Genomic DNA, 17,524 nt, shown 5'->3' on the forward strand with positions numbered 1-17,524 from the left:
CTGAAATGAATTCTTACAGTGATCAGACATTGCAGTTGTTTACTCTCAACAGCACTTTTTTATGAGTCATATTTATATATTCAATAATTAAATATAAACTGCAGGGTGTCACAAAACAAGGAAAGAAGACGTGAAGCCCAGACAGTCCCTGGCTTACATTTCTCATCACTGTACCTTTCATTTCAACTCTCATTTTACATGCTGCTTAAAGCAGTAAGAAAGTTAATTGCAGACTCCTTACTTCTGTGAAACTTCAAACCTACTCCAACTTAGTAGACAACCAACCAAACAAAAACCACAAATAAAGAAAAACACAGAGAGGAAGAGGAAAAAAAATGCTAAAAGGCAGACAGGAGAAGAGAGATATACTGACAATTTGGACTGACAGAACCTGGGAAGTAGGGACAGCATCACAAAATGGTTGAGAGGTCGGAAGGGACACCTGGAGGTCACCTGCCAACCCCCTGCACAAACAGGGCCATCCAGAGTTGTATCCAGGCAGCTTCTGACACCTTCAAGGATTTCAAAGCTCCACAAGCTCTCTGCGCAGCCAGTGCTCCATCATCCACAGTGTAAAGAAGTGCTTCCTGAAGTTCAGACAGAATCTTCTGTGTTCCAGTTTGTGCCTTCTGCCTCTTATCCTAACGCTGGGTGCCACTGAAGATAGCACAGCTCTCTTCTTTGCATCCTCCCTTCAGGTATTTATATACACGTTGATAAAATCCCTCCCCCCAACATCTTCTTCTCCAGGATGAACAGTCCTAAAGACAAAGCAAACATCTTCAGACTGTCAAAAACATAGCAGACAATGTTTTTTGCCACCTGTTCTGTTCAGCAGAACACGACGTGCTATCATTAATTCTCATTTAGAATTATTGGCAATCAAAATAAATGCCACAGGCAACAAGAAGAAGAAAAAATTGCAGCTGCACTCTGATCAAACTTTTATGTAGAGAGGATACGCAGGTAAAAAAAAAAAAGCTGAATGTAACAGGTCAACCATGTGCACATCCACATGTACTATACAAGAACACTCAAAAATATTGACATGGGACAGTGATCCTATAGTTTTCCTTTTCTCTTTCAGTTATATATATGTATAGTCAAACAGCACATAGGAAAACATCACTATAGCTTTTTTCACCATGGCCAACAGGAAATTTCCACAAATATAAAAATGTAAGTATTTAAACTGTTAGATTTCTTCAAAACATAATACAGCTGAATGAGAGAAATACAATTTCTCAATATGTAACTAGAAAAAAAAAAGAAAAGAAAAACCTTCAGGAATTTGCACAATTCTCTCAACCAACTTTGCAGTCTGAAACACTGCAATCCTTGCTACAGCAGAACACAGTATCACCAAAACAAATACATGAATTCCTGGAGAGCAGTGATGCCATATGGATACCTCATGAAACCTCACTATACTACAACGTTGGATTTACATTCATTATTTTGGAGGAAGGGAACGTGGCAGACCCTTCATGCTTTCTCCTTGCTGGCTGCTTACCCAGGAAGCATTATTGTTATTACTTTAAGGAAGGTGCTGGTAAGTGCCAGAAGGGCAAGGCAATGGTGCTGACTGTGAAATGCCCTGTTCTTTGGATGAACTGTGTAAAACATTTTGTTAAAAGATTCCATGTTAAAAATATTAAGAACAAAAAAGGTCTTCTTAAAAATACAGAGTATTTTTCCCTCTTCTTTTAAATTCAGAGGTTAGGGAAAAGTGTTTGGCTAGAATTAACTACAGGTTTGCTGTAATTAACATATAAGACAACGCCCTACATAACACAGGGCCGACCACAGACTCCAGACAAACATGATTGCTTTAGGTTTCAAGTGGCATATGCATCTCTATTTTTGTATAAAAGGAACTGAGACATTTCTGGAACCTTCACTGCAGAGTCTTTGCCAGTGTTCAGCTTTTGGGCAAAGGAAATCTTGCCACACTGCAGAGTCACGATCTTGAGGATCAAAGTGTAAAATCATGATTCAGTATCTGATCCAGAACTGCTTTCTCGGCTGATTTCAATTTGTAGAGATGGTAAATTATCCAATCGACTCTTTTTTTGCCGAGACTCCTCTTTTTCCTTAATGAGAGCACCCCAAACCCGCTGGAGCTCTGAATCATCTTCCTCTGGAGATGCCACGGAGTTCTCAGGTTTATCTGAAGTCTTTTCTTGTGTCTTCGGAGCAGAACCTAACCGGGTCCATAAATTACCTAGTAAGATGAAAAACAAGCAGATTGAAAACTAACAGGAATGTACTGCATTTCTTTAAACTTCCACTCCAGCACGAAACTGACCTGATTTCTTCTCTCTGGTATCAGAGTAGAGGCCTTTTACATCCTGCTTTGGGATTCCTAACCGGCTGTGTACGTCTGATATTGGTTCTCGACGAGGAGCAGAGATGCTGCTTGGAGGCTTAACTTCTGGGGAATGTGGTCTTTTTCCCAGTCTTTGCCGCACATCTAGGGATATTTTCAGTGATTAGAACAACAAAAATCACGTTGCTTTTACTTTAGTTCTGCCAGCTAATGTGACGCTCATTGCACACTTCATAGAATTCAGAACTAGACAAATGTTCTCATCTTTTCTATCCTCTTTTCATTAAGTCCTTCATATTCAGATTTCAGTCTCGACAAAGCTTGCAATGTTATCTAGATTCCACAGTTCTCTGGCAATAAAATGTGGTATTTAATGTTTTCAGGTTATATTTTGTCCAGATGACCCAAAAATTAGCTGTTATTCCATGGCTTGTTGCATTTGTTTTAGCAGCCCAGCATATACGTGTCCAGCATGAGCTATGATTATAAAGTAATTGTGAAGCCTCCAATGATTTTTTTTTTCAGATTATAGATACTTTGCCTTAGAGTTTCCAATACCTCTTAATATTTTACAGAATTAAATGGAAATAAGAATATACAAATGCTAAATATACTGACAACCCATGATCAGTCAGATAATTCTCTGGATACTCTCTGTGTCAGAAGTAGCTGTAATTACACACACCTGTGCTAAGAAAAGCAAGTCAGCTAGCATAAAATAAACAAATAAAGACTGCCATTTGAAAAAATACTTCATATACACATATACACAGCTAGACACATATATACTTCCATATATGTATTATTTCATGTAGTTATGTCATGTAGTCATGTAGTCAGTGCCTTGTGTTTCAGTTTGCACATGAGCTTCCCCCCAATACAGGTCCCCATGATCTCATACAGAATCTGCCTCAATAAGTAAGCAAATTAAAAGGGACAAAGTGTGTGTGTGTGGGGGGAAATAAATGCAGGCAAAGAAATTAGATAAAAATAAATGTCACTCTTTCACTTAAATGGAATAGTACTTTTCCCCCAAAGCAACCTCCAACTCTGCCTCTTAGTGAGGAGAAATTAACCATTCGAATGCAGAAAGTGCTGATGAATAGGATTTCCTCATGTTTCTAAGTTGCATTGGAGGACTGATGTAAAACGATGACATCAATAAATAAGAGAATCACAATTCTGCACAAAGAGTTTCACATTACCTGATTTTACAATGCTGTTTGGCTGGCGCAGCCCGTTGTTATTCTGACGTTTTTCTTCTAACAGTAGTCTTACATCTACAACTTTGTCTGATAATCCTTTACTGCCAATCCTGTTTTTCACATTACTGGTTGCTATGCTATCTGCTCGCATGGAATTCCTAAATAAAACAATAATAAAGTCCCTTAAGCAAAATGAAATCTAGTGCAGTTCTCAGATCTTCTTGTATGTGGAGTTATAGAAAACAGTGTTATCAGGATTGCTCTACTGAGAAACAGAGGTAAAAAAAGCAAACAAAAAGACCCAAAAATGTTACTTATATGAGCACGTTTTTCAGTCAGAATCCAAAGTCTAACTGGAATCACACAAACTCCTCAGTATCTGCTACAAGGCAGATATCAAGCTTGTCTCTGTAAGGCTGTGCCCTCTGCATCAAAATTCAAAGCAAATGAACAACCTCAGAACTGGTAAAAGGTCTGATGTTAAAATGAACTGTTGTAATGACTCATACTGCCAAAGGAATGTATATTAAAATTATTTTGATTGCCCACAGTATATGTAGCTTTGGTTAACGAGTCCACAATGAACATAAATTACTTTTTTCTCATCTACACCTGAGGATGGCTGCCCTACCTATGAAATGCAAGAGCTTAATTTTGCTTGCTTACATTTCCATTGATTCCACTTTGAGTTTTATCATCATCATGGTGCTGGGTTGCAGAAATCTACAAAGGAAGCTGCGTTTTAAATACGTTAATTGGAAAGAAAAGACCAATACAGGCTTTTCTGTATTTTGCATTTCACCTCTAAAATGTCTACTGCAAAATTATGTTAAGAATTGAAATAGCAGCTTCAACAGTATGCCTTTAAGCTTTGACAGCACTGTCACTGGTTACATTTTAAATGCCTTTTCACTGACGCTTCTAAAGAACAGGGAACCTTTACCTAATATTTTTCAGTTGTGATTCCACTTCGTCTGCATACATTGTCATTTTCATGCTCTTTTTGGGAGAGGGGGTCGATATCATTTTCAGTTCAAGATCATAGTCCATTTCATCAGAATCAGATGCACTTGCACTCGATCGCCTCGCCGCACCGCGGTCTCGGGACTGTTTGAAAGGCTGTAAATCATCACGGTACTCGACAACAACTCTGTCATCTTCATCCATATCCTGAACTTCTTCCTCCTCCTCTTCCTCCTCAATAGGCTCCTCAGGAACATTTACCAAGCCTACAGCAACACAAACTGATTCTGAGAAACTGAAGTTTATCATTTGTCGTAGGTAAGAACAAGGCAGAAAATTATTACTGTAAAGAAGTGATGCAATAGAAATGAGTCTCTGTAGTTCTTCAAAGCTAAAAAGAGAATATTTTCCAAAATATTCTAAGTGGAATCTATACTACAGAATAATCTAAGAGGGAGAAAATCACTACAGGACAAAAAAAGCCCATAGTGTTCCAGTACCTCAGGATACTGCTCAAGCATGTAGCTGGACTCAACACACACAGTATAACTGCCTCATTGTGGGGGCAGTTCATGCTGAACTAAACATAACAATTCCTATCATCTTGCAGGACTTAATGTGACAACTGCTGGCTTATGAGAATCCTCTCCACTCCAGTAAGTAGTAACACCAAAAATAATGCATCCAGCCCTCCACTTCCCCAGTTACACTGGTACAGCTTCGACACACTGTCAGCAATTACCCGAATGCCGATGTTTGTAAGGAGGAGTCAGGCCAACATCATCCCCAATGAACGTCCTTTTCTTTATCACATCCCGATGGATTCGACGCGAATGGTACCTCCGCTTCCTGAAACACCATTAAAAGAATGATGTTCCTATCACAAAGAAATGAGCTGTAACCAATCCTGGATTAAGCACGTGCAATTATCACTCATTTCAACAACAGCCATTTATGCCAGAGAACTGTTCTGTGTGTGTGTGTGTGTGTGCGCGCGCGCTCTGAATACAAAACTTTTTTACTGTCACAACAAAATATTCCCCAGCAAATACATCATCACTTTGCAAAAACATTACTCACACTTGAGATATATCTACAGGAACCAAAAGAAAAAAAAAATCTGCAAGTTACAACAGCTTTGAACCACCTTGTCTGAGTTTCTGCAGTGTTCCAATTCCTGCATCCTGCACTCACCAAGAATTACTAAGAATCCCCTTCATGCCTCCATAATTGGGATTGCCATACTTCATGTAATACTGGCTTCTCCTTGCAGCTCCCAGTTCTTTTTTGTCATCTGAAAAAACATAAGTTAAAAGAATATTTCCTTTCCTCTTTGAATATACCTCGCTAGCATCCAGTCAGACAGGCACAGAGTGAAAGGAAGACTGATTGTCTTACAGGTCCCTGGTATTTCTTTCAATTTCCTTTCTGGACAATACAATTTTGCTGACAACCCAAATGAAATTTGTCCTACAGCCACAGTTTTATTTGTGCCCAACTCCGTGGAGACTCTGAGTTTCTGGATCAGCTTAAAGGAACACTGCATCCCACTGCAACTGCTGCAGGCCATACTTACCTTATTCCCGACCTTTCTTTTCTTTATGGATCTGCCACCTTCCACATGGCTCAGAAATTATATGCGTTTTCATTTTATCCATAAATATAATCTAATATCTCAACTGCATTAAGTGACAATTTCCATCAGTACCTCATAAACATCACAACTGATTTCCATATTTATAAAATGTGAAATTTTCCTCAGTGGAGAAGTGCACTGTAAAACCTATTCTATGGTATTGGGAAGAATGCCCTGAACCCAAGATAATATTTTATGTACAATAATCTTCATACAATATGAACTGGATTTAATTCACACACTAAATGTGTATTCATAGCAAAATCTTAATACCTAATAATTAGCAAAAAACCTAACCATTTTGCAAATAAAAATTAGGTACTTCAAGTAATTAATTAGTCAACAAATAAAACTGCAACAAGCAATTAATTCATTATGCTTGTTAAGCTGTTCATTTACCTTTAGTAGCAAATCTCATGAATAGCTTGTTTCCTTTAGCCAGTTTATTGGCAGGGCGAAGATCATTACGCAGGAGAGAATCCTCTTCTACCTGGGTGAGGGCATCCAACTTTGGGGGCAAAAAAGGTATTTTGGACTCAAAAATAAAATTACTTTTGAATGAAAATGGATTGCTTGCAGAAAAGCAACCCCTTGGTTATTAAATTACTTTTCAGATTCTGTTCAGACTAACTCCACTTCTTTCTTGACAAATTACTACGTATTGGAATCTTTTTTTTTTTTGCCAAAAGGTTTTAAATATTTTTGTCTCTTCCTTCATAACACTTCTTCAGATTATTAAATAAGTTTTCAAATGAAACTACAATATGACTGAAATGAATAAATAAACTTGGACACTGAAAAAGAAAGACGTGATTTCTTTTGTTTGTTTGTTTCATCTACAAACAGTCTCACCAATGGGTTCTCCTGCCCTCGCACACCGACTTACAGGCATTGGTTTGTTTCATTTATAACTGCTTTCTATAAGCTAAAATTCACATTTCCATAATCTGGGTGAGTGTTTGCTGAGCCATTCCTAAAGAAAATACTGATGACACCCATTATATATATTCAACCAGCGTAGATTAAACTACTTACAGAAATCAATGCGTATGCTGATGCCCACACAAATCTACGGGCAGCCTAAATCCCCTTTTTTTTCCCCACTTTATACACTGTCTTCTATACTGAAAGGCTGCTGCCTTCCACTATTTTCCTTTCATTGTCTCCTTCAACAGGATAGAGCAGTCAGTCTAGCTCTTACATGCTGGCTGCCCTATCAGTCTTCAGAAATTACTTTCACAAAGCACTTTTATGAGGCTATTCTCACCAGCAGCATGTCTGCACTTCCTGCCTTCTTCCCCACCTTATTTGCTTTGATAATTAAATTGTAAATTATGAGCATATATGGTAAAATCCATCATGTCATGAATAGTTTCCATCACTCAGAGCAAAACTCCCGTAATGGGGTTCTCATTTGCTTTCTATACTGACCTCAATGTCACTTGGATTTTCATCCTCAACCTCGCCTTCTTCTGTCTCATCATCAGTACTTTCCTCCTGTTTTTCTAAAGAGGAAAATAATCGAGAAAAGAAATCTACATTTTAATGTTCTGGTTCATTTCAGTATTATTCTCTACAGTCTCTGAAATCAGACTGAAGGTGTTACCAACTCCTCTGTGCAGCCTAGAGAGTAATCAAAACAGTGAATGTCTACAGAACGAAGCACACATGAGCACAGATTAACATTAACCAGACAGACCCCATACAGGTAAGTGCCAGAGGCATGGATTATCAATTTACTTATCTGAAAGCAAATGAAATTGCACTGTAATTTCTAAGTGTGACAGAGATCAGCAAGGACAAGACTGCAAAAGGTGGATCAAAGCCTGCTTCCTTCCACCTCCCTTTTAAACACGGCAAGTACCTACAGGTATCCAATATTCACACCATGAAACAGGCTTTCAGGTTTTCTTTGTTGTTTGTTCTTTTTTTTTTTTTAGCTCATAGGAAGAAAATTGTTATTGGAAATTGTTTCTGAGCCTCCCCAAAAGACACATGACTAAAAAACCCTCTTCTATATTTCACAGCTCTGTGTCTTAAATCTCCTCTGACTGGACTTGACAACTTCTAATATGGAACCACAGCTATTAAAAAAATCTTGACAACTACACCCAAGTTCAAAGGAAAAAGTAAAGCACAATGAACCAATCTGACTCCAAAGAGAATTTCAGGAAACAAATTAGCCAAAATCAAACGTTAGCTGACTTCTATCAGGGACAGCATTCAAACATCCGATTTTGTATTAGCTTCTCACTGTAAAGATGTGTCTCCTGCAACCCTAAATGTCTACATAGGCCTCAAGTTCTTACCTAGAAAAGAAACATACCTGAGCCAGACTACTTTAATATATCTGTAAGCACCTCACACCTTAAGATGTAATCTGCACAGCTTGTACTCTATCCAGCATCCCACTTTTCCAGCTGAACAGGTGAGTAAGATTATGTAGGAGGAATTTAAATGACATGATTTTGATGATGCAGTGTGGATACTGTAGCCAACAAGATTAATATACATATTTTAATGCTCCATTTAAAAAAGACATTCACTAATCTGCAAAAACCTTGTAGCAAATCTTACTTGAAGCATAATCAATATTTTAAAGTCACATGGATGGTGGAGGAGCCACTGCATTGTAGAGAAAAGCAACAAGAAAAGGGAATGAGTTAGAAGCATCCACAAGTTTAAAGCCCAAATTTTACAAAAAGGCTTTTGGTAGCACTGTGAATATAAAATAGAGAGATTGTCCACCTGCATTTTGTTCAAAGAGTTCATAAATGAAACACCTCCCTTCACTTTGTACTCTTCAGGACAGTACTTTGAAACAATTTATCATATTGGTCTGACTCTTAATTTACACCTCTAGAACGAATTTACAACTGAGGCATTCAGATACCAAATTTGTCACAACACTGAGCTGTATGTTCACTGCTTTGCTCTTTTACAGGTGACCCTTCAGAGTGCTTCTGTCTTGAAAGTAAAGCGGTCAGACGTAGAGATGATGCACACAGCAGGGAGGTGGTGCTTTGCACAGCAGTGTGGATGGTATACATGAAGGCTGGTGTGAAGAATAAACCACGGTATTTCAAAACCAGCACACGTTCTTAGACCTGCTGTTTCCACAGTTAAAATATCCATCCTTCCACTGCCTTTGCAAGCACATAACAGACTTATTTCTGTGCAACCAGCACATCTCAATCTGACCCTGCATCTAACATGTTCAGTGCTGACCAAATTACTGCTGTTGGTCTAACTCCAACCCACCTTTTAAGAAGTAGTTTCTTCAAAAGGTTTCCAAGATGAAAGCCTTTTTTAAAGTGGCAGAATACATTTACCTGAAACTATATGATAGAAGCTCCTTCAGTCATTTAGATCACGCAGTACCCAAGCACAAGTTTAAAGTTTAACTGATTTAACCAGATGACATCTGTATATGCACATCTCATCTACCTTTCTTGCTTTTTTCAGCTGTCTTCTCTTCATTGTTTTCTCTGCCTTTTGCTTTCTCTTGATCAGGAAAGGAACTCATGTTTATTAGAGCCCGTGTTGCTGTTACTTCATCAAGCCAGACCACATTGCCTATGACATACAGATAGAAACATACACAGAAACAAAATGCAGTTTGTGTCACATGCACTGCCTTACTGGAGGGAAACAGCAAACAAAAGTTCAGAAATGTTCTTATCATGGGACATGACTAAGAAGTAATCAGATCTTTCATAAGGGAATTCCTGTTCTTTAACCCTTGTTCACCTGAGGACACACAGCTTTTATTCCACTACAAAAACACAACTGACCATAACCAAACCCACCAAAATGCATAACCACGTGTATAAACCAGAGCAAACAATATTGAGTAACAGCCATTGTATATCATGAATGTGTTAGCACAGAAATGCAATTAAAGATCAAAAAAAAAAGAAAAAACAACAACCCAAGGCTTATTTCTCCTTTTTTATTTAAATTTAACCAAACCTTGGACCTTAGCACAGAATTCTGTTAACCTTTTCCAAAGAGCAGAAAAATAAGAGACTGCTCAACCACTTCAGAGGCTACACAGTGCATAGGTTAACAACACCAGGCAGTAAGGGCTTCCTGTATGTCTCAAGTATCAGCAGGTGCTGTTGAAGTAAAAGTTAAGTAAGGCTCATTAAGAGCATTTCATACATGTTGATGTTGAATCTTTTATCTTTCTGGCAACCTCACTGCATGCATACTCCTCACAACAGCCCTTGCTATGTGAATTTGCATTCCCTTCCCAATCTATGCATGTCTCATTCATCAGCCACCTTCCTCCACCCACTATTTCCTCCTTGAGAAGGAACTAAACAAATATAGGAACAAGTCTGCTCCTTCCCAGCACAAAACCATGCCAACCTCTCTAGTTGCATGCAGTTAAATAATCTCCTCTCTGAACATTATCCTTTGTGACACAAGCAGATACACTATTTGTGCCAAAATACAAGCAGCACCACATTTTTAGACCACACCAGAACTGGCAAGCTACTTTCCGTTGTTCCTTTCTGATAACTTCAGATTGTCAACAAACAGCTCCTGTCATGTTTTCTTCACTCCATTTTCTAAGAGCTACATAACTTGCTGCTCTATGCACCTTCCCTCTTCAGCACTTCTAATTGTATTAATTAGACCACCATATTTTGAACAATACCACTTTAACTTGTAATGAAGTCAATCCACATCCTCCACAAGTGACTCTCTTGCCATGACACTTTGATCACTGGCCACCCTTCTATCTACCAGCGTATTAAATATATTTGAGTCTCCTTCAACATCAGTAATTTGTGTAATGCCAAGCTATTTAGGTCATTTTTAAATCATTTTCTTTCTAAATACTCATTCAGACAGTAGGTTTGATTTTCACCACACCCTGTTAATTCTTTCCTTATAAATCCCTTTTGGCTAAGGTTAACGAAAGGGAAACAGACAGACAAAACCACAAAGACACCCAAGGTACAGCTTCCACTGATATAAGAGATAAAGAATGACAAACAAAAGATTCCATTTACTTACATGAAGTATCATCTAACCACTCGATGTGAGCAGGAGGATATTCTTTGAAATAGGCAAAGATGTCCTGTGTACTCATTTCATCCACGCCACAAATGTAAATTGTGTCCAGTCTCACTTTAGGAATTGCTATAAAAGAGGAAGAGAGATCAAACTGACACTCGTTTCTACAAAGCAAGCTTTTATGTTCATAATGCATGGATTTATAAAGCAAACATTGAAAGTAAGCTAAAGGTGTAGAAGTATGATGTTCACCAATCTGCAACACTACAACTTGAGTTACCCCACACTGTAAAATGTTAACTGAGAATTAAAAAGAGAGAAAGATGGTTGTAACATTACAAACACTGGGAGCTGTAGGTACTGAAAAGCATCAAACTGCCTTACAGAGGCTTTCTTCTCTTTTTTTCTTTATAATGCTACTAAAGTAATTTCACTCAGTAATGCTAATGAGACCCATGACCAGGACATATAAGTTTTGCACACATCTCATGGAGAGAATTTACAGGCCATAGCTTAGTTGGTCCAAGCTGCCAGCTGGACAAAGGCCTTGGGAACAAACTGGATGCCAAAAATGCCGATCTGTTGTGTGTGCACATCTCTCAGATTATCTGCTTATACTCCAGCACGTCCAGCTTGTCATCTGACAGCACATGTGCCATCACTCATGGAACCTGATCTTTCTATGCACAGGACAGAGTCCCATGCTCACACACAAACAGTGCCTGAGGCCTTTTCAAGGAATTTAAATATTCTTAAGGCAGCACTGGTCCTGAGGACAGACCTTGGACACGTACATCAGGTGTCACTGCCAAATATCAAATAAAAAATGTTTTCTTTTCTGGTGTCAGTAAAGTAAGGAGTGAAAATGATAAGCACTGTTACAAAGTAGTTCAAAAAATCGTTTTTAAAATAAAGTGATTTCTCTTGAAAAACATTGGGAGATGTAGGAAATAAAACAGTATAAATCAAGTAAAGGAACTGTGAGGAAGTAAACAAAGGGATCTTTCTTTCTTCACTGCTGGGTTAACTCCTACCTTTCTTCATCATGTCCCGATCCAGAGCTACATTCCTTTGGGCAAGATTCACTTCAGCTCGAAAATGGAAGCGTTTTGCTCTTTGTTCCTTTTTCTCAATTGCTTCCTGCAAAATGCGAAATGATGCAGTCAAAAGAGGAACAGCACAGCCTTCCCAGCAACTTACATCATAGGACTGGATATTTAAAATACAGCCAACCAAATAGCAACGATCTATATTAATAATTCTGTTATTTCTGAAGAGCTCTGTATGTTTCAGAACACAAAAAGAACTCACTGAAACGTTACTGTGCCATTTAATACTTCTAATGCAAGTTTGGCAGTGTAATGAGGATCAAGACACAGGGAAGACAAACTATCCTGAACCCAGGCCCAGCTTCCATGATGGAACATTAACATTTATTTTTCCTTCCTAACAAATGTACAAACAATATACAAAACTAGTACAAACTAAAAAAAAAAATAAATGCCTGCCTTAAAATAAGCATTTTCACCACCTTTCTCCATCTTAAACAACGAACATTCATCATTTAACAATACTGAAATACCATCACTCACAGAAAAGAGAAGGCTCACCTGTCTCACACAGCGATACTGTTTTGCAATACTGAGTGGCATCAATGCAGTTTCAATACAAACATTTTCAGGTTTTGGACACAAATTTTGCTACTTTAAAATGACAAGAGAGAACCTATCCAGATGTCATTTGCAATCCATAAAGAAGAATTCTCTAGTTATTGAAAACAGTGTTTTCATAATGGTAAGCTTCCATGCTTCTTAGGAAAGACACAAAGTGTTTCCTCCTTTCCTGCAGCAATAATTAAAACACTTCAAAGAACCACAGAACAAAAATTACCTTGGATGTTACATCTATTCCAGTAATGAAACTTCCAGCTTTGTTTTCGTATCTCCTACTAGTGTCCTGAAACAAAGCAAAACAGGGATGAAAATTCAATGAATGCTGACAGCAACGTAATCACTGTGCTAAAACAAATCAGGCCTATGAGAAATCCATTTCTTGCCCTTGATCCTTTCCAAGCTACGCATCCCTACAGAGACAGGTAAACAAGCACTTAACCTCACTGACAGCAGTGAGATTTAAAGCACATCAAGAGAACCCAAATTCCTCTACTAGGAGAAATGTGTGCTTTTGCAATATTTAATTGCTCAGGTTTATACTTTGTCTCAGCAACACAGCAGAAGCCATCGAACACCTTTTCCTAACTACAGTTTTCACCACTTTGGTGTCAGGTGCAATTTTCCTGTAAAACACACACAGATTTAACAGGGCCGTTACAAAGATAGGCAACTCCTGAAATTTGCCATTTTCAGTTTTGGGCAAAGTCAGAATGTCAAACCATTTCCACAGTTGAGCAAGTGTCTTTCACTTCTATTTTTTTATCATTATTTTAAAGCCAGCTTCCAAAAGCAGCAATATGAATTATCACTGGTTTGTTACGAGGCTACAGACCGAGAGGAACACTACCAACGATGACAAACAAATGCATAAAACTCATTTCCACCAATGGAGACCGCTGAAATTTAAGCCTGAAGTGAACAACACGAACCCTGGAGCAGCGACCCAGCCCTGTCCCTGTCTGCATGTTTAACAATGGCACTGCTTCATTCTGAAACCACAGAACCATCTCCTAGGGAAGGTTTGTGACATAAGGATCATATGTTGCCTTCTTATCTCTAAGGATAAATGTTCTGTTTACCCTTGTGCTCCGATAATTATTTTGGCTAAAGGGCTTTTTCTAGAAAGTAGGTCAGTCACTTAGAAAACAGTCACACACTGAGCTTAACAGCTTTCCTTAGTATCAAACTTCCCTTAAAGTTGCAGATATTTAAAAGAGAAAGACATGAGAACAGCAAAATAAACGTATTACTTTTTCAATGGGAAAAAAGAAACAACCAAAACCACCAATTTGGGGTGACTGATGGAGCACAAGGAAGTCCATACAGAAGGGTGCCGTCTCTTAGGCCACGTATTTGGTAGAAGCTGAAGCACGAAGATCAACCAGCTAATTAGAGATTAGTTTCTCAAGCATTTTCCACACGCGTTTTCAGAACAAAAGCCTACTTAGGAACGGAGATCAACTCTGACCCACTTTCACACGTTCAACCTGACCGTACCTGAACTTATCTAAGGACAGCAAGTAAGAAAAAAGACACAGAACAAGAAACAACCCTCAGAGCCCACCCCGCCGGATGCCTCCCGCTCACAGCCCCGTTCCTCAGCCGGTCCCCCCCGCCCTCAGCTCCCCACAGCCCCCACCCTTCCTCTCCTCACCTCCCCCTTCCTCCCTTCGCCCCCTCGCTCCCCTCAGCCCCCCCCCCACTTTCCTCCTCCCGCCCCGCGATGCCCCGTTCCCTCACAGTCAGCCCCCAGGTGCCTCAGCGCCGCCCCTACGTACCCTGCCCCCCCTCAGGTGCCGGTCCCTCCTTCGCTCCCCCTGCCCGTCCCTCACCGGGATGAGCTCTCGGAGCGATCGCCTCACGGGGACGGTCTCCAGCTCGCCTTCTTCCACCTCCATAGGCTCAGGCTCCGGGCCGCGGGGTTCTGCCGTTGTCGCCGCTGCCTCAGCTTTCACCGAGATCCGCAGGCCCCGCACGGCCGCCATGGCTCGCCAAGCCCGCCCTCCGCCCGGCCAACGAGACGGCCCCGCCGCGGTGCAGAGCGCCGCCGCCCGGAGCCACCACAGAGACGGCAACGCGGATAGAGCGCCGCCCGGAGCTGCTGCAAGAGCGGCGCCAACGCGCTCAGCACGGCCATAGAGACGAAGAGAAAGAGCGGCTCCTCCGCTCGCCGCCATTTTCCCCTCCTACAACGATAGTGGTGAAAGTGGTCTGGCTGCTGCAAATGTTCGGGTCTTGCTCCCCCTCTGTGCTGTTCAGGAGCCATGTGTCTCTATGTGTCTGTTCTCAGCTCGGTTGTTCCCTTTGTCACGTACTGCCTTCCCACCCGGGGGTATGTCAAGAAAAGCTTTATGGAACCGTAGGAATCATTTCATTCTTCGCTTTGCTAAATTCCATTACAATTCCATTCAGCAATTCTCACGAAACAAGTTATTTATTCTGCTAATTATCCTAATTGCTCACTGTAGTTCATAGCTATCCCATTGGACACAATGGTACAGAACCATGCTGTATCGCAGGGCTTGCTCCTGCCTTGGCCAATAGCATCAGTATTTTAGCATCCATCGCATAATACAACTGATGGCTCTACAGCTGTGTTTCCTCAGTTCGTGGTCACCAGCATCACATCCAGCTAATTCCATTACAAATTCCTAATATTTCTCTGGTTACATGACCTTCCCATCCTACTTCATTCCTGTTTTGCTGCTTCTCAAACCAGTCCTCCAGCACACCCCCCATGATAGGTTTCCTTAGAACAAAAGGTAGTGGCCTTAAATTACAACGGGGGAGGTTCAAGTAGAATATTAGGAACAGTTTCTTCTCAGGAAGAGTGGTGCTGCAGTGGTACAGCTGCACAGCGAAGTGGGAGAGTCCTCGTCCCTGGAGGTGTTTGAGAACTGTGGGGATGTGGCACTGAGGCAGTGGGCATGGTGGGGTGGGTTGGGGTGGGACTTGGAGATCTGAGAGCTCTTTTCCAATCTTAGCAATTCTATGATTCTAAAATTCAACAGCAGATCTTGACTTTGGTATAAAGTAATTTTGCAGCTGGCAACACAAAGGCTCCTCCCTTCATCCGTACTCATCACACGCTCCAGATTTATTTATTTTCAACAGCCTCTGCACTGAGGTCTTTACACAATAGTTAATGGCAGTTATTTTGCCAGAACTATCTTTGGTGCTGACATCACACAGCCAGCACCTGACAGGAACCACCAAGTGATATCACCACAGGTGATATTTCCATGCCAGATGTGAATGGTTATGGGAGAGGCCACGTATGCATAATGTGAACATGTGAGAAGTAAACAGGGCAGAAACACCTGCTCTGAGCAGCAGATTCTGAAATAATCGGTAGAGAAAACATTTCTGTGACAGAAATGCTATTATAAGGGAAATAAAGGATACATCTTTTTCTCCTTTTGGTTTTCATCTTATAAGTAGAATGCAGTGATCTAGATCTATATGTGATATAGACCATATTTACAAAGCCTAACCCTTCAATGTAATAGTTGGAGCAGGATTCTGTGACATCAGGTTGCCTTGCACTACTGCTATAAGCATGCAGTTGAAGCCATCACTTCACCCAAATGCTTGCTTACTTTGTTTGAAAATCCTGGAATGTTTGCCTAGGAAGATCCTTGCTATATAGCCGTACCACAGCCCTCTCTGCTTGACGTGATCTCATGACTTGCTTATTGAACTCAGCATGAAACTTTCTACTGATAAGTTGTGGCTTTAGGTAAGTAGCCAAAGTTTTAGAATTCCTTAGGAAAAAATCACCTCTGACTGGCAAGAACAATCGAATCAGAAGAGGAAAACCAGGCCTGAGTGCCTTCAGGGCCTTTACTGCTGGGTAGGTGAACAAAATATTCTCTTGATATTTTCCAGCTTCTTTTGGAATATTATTATGAACTGCGAATTCTTCACAATTACAAGCTGATCTAATCTTATTAAGTCTCCAGTGAAGAGCTTTGTTCTTTTCCACTCACCTCAGACTTCATCCTCTGCCCATAAAAGGCCAGTGAAAGAATGCAGGTTGGGGCAGAAAAGCTCCACCTTTATTGCAGCCTTTGTACAGAAAGGATGAATCAATGGTAGTAAACTATTGAGGAGTGGAGTGTTAATTATGGGAGGAAAAAGGAATTTGGAAAAGGTTACCAGTTATTATCTAGAGAAGCCTTAAGTAAAGAAAGGTTGTTAAAAACACTGAACAGAGTGACTGAACAATAAATCCTCCCAGTATAAAAAAGCTTCTTACAGAAGTATTATTCATTTCCCCATTACTGACCACCAGAGGGAACTCTTGCAGTAATATTCCCAACTGCTAGCAACTGAAAAAGAAGCCTGATGAGACCCTCTAACTCCTGTAGTTTTGTGGTTCAACTGTAATCAAGGGAAGATGAGGTACAGAAGGAGGAATGGGGAAGGAGAAAAAGAACAACAACAATAAAAAAATCAGCCAGCAGACTCTCAGTCAAAAGACAACTTTTCTTTCTTTTTTAAACAGTGATCTGGCAGGAGTCTAAAAATGATTACTTTTACCATTGCAAGAGAGTTCTGGCTTGTTTATTTGAAGTCTGTGAAACACTACATAGAATGGCCATATTTTCCTGCTGCTGGGATTTAATTCTCCTAGCAGCCTGGGCTCTCAACAACAATCTCCAGCTTTTCAAAAATACGAAAAACCTGG

At 40.1% G+C, this 17,524-nt stretch overlaps 1 protein-coding gene across 1 annotated transcript; it reads right to left on the bottom strand.

Annotated features, from left to right (window-relative positions):
- Positions 1 to 1,988: 1,988 nt before the first annotated feature.
- NCBP3 (nuclear cap binding subunit 3) lies at positions 1,989 to 14,917 on the bottom strand (the record flags this gene model as incomplete). The annotated part of the gene is made up of 13 exons (XM_079545097.1): positions 14,667 to 14,917; positions 13,052 to 13,117; positions 12,196 to 12,301; positions 11,162 to 11,287; positions 9,581 to 9,709; positions 7,565 to 7,638; positions 6,533 to 6,641; positions 5,692 to 5,791; positions 5,240 to 5,346; positions 4,478 to 4,763; positions 3,535 to 3,692; positions 2,309 to 2,473; positions 1,989 to 2,224 (listed from the first exon to the last, which is right to left on the bottom strand). The coding sequence occupies exons 1-13, from the start codon at positions 14,817 to 14,819 to the stop codon at positions 1,989 to 1,991; spliced, it is 1,815 nt and encodes a 604-aa protein (XP_079401223.1). The 5' UTR covers positions 14,820 to 14,917.
- Positions 14,918 to 17,524: the final 2,607 nt, after the last annotated feature.

The sequence above is a fragment of the Tetrao urogallus genome (genome assembly GCF_951394365.1).
Source record: "Tetrao urogallus genome assembly, chromosome: 20".
NCBI lineage: Eukaryota > Metazoa > Chordata > Aves > Galliformes > Phasianidae > Tetrao > Tetrao urogallus.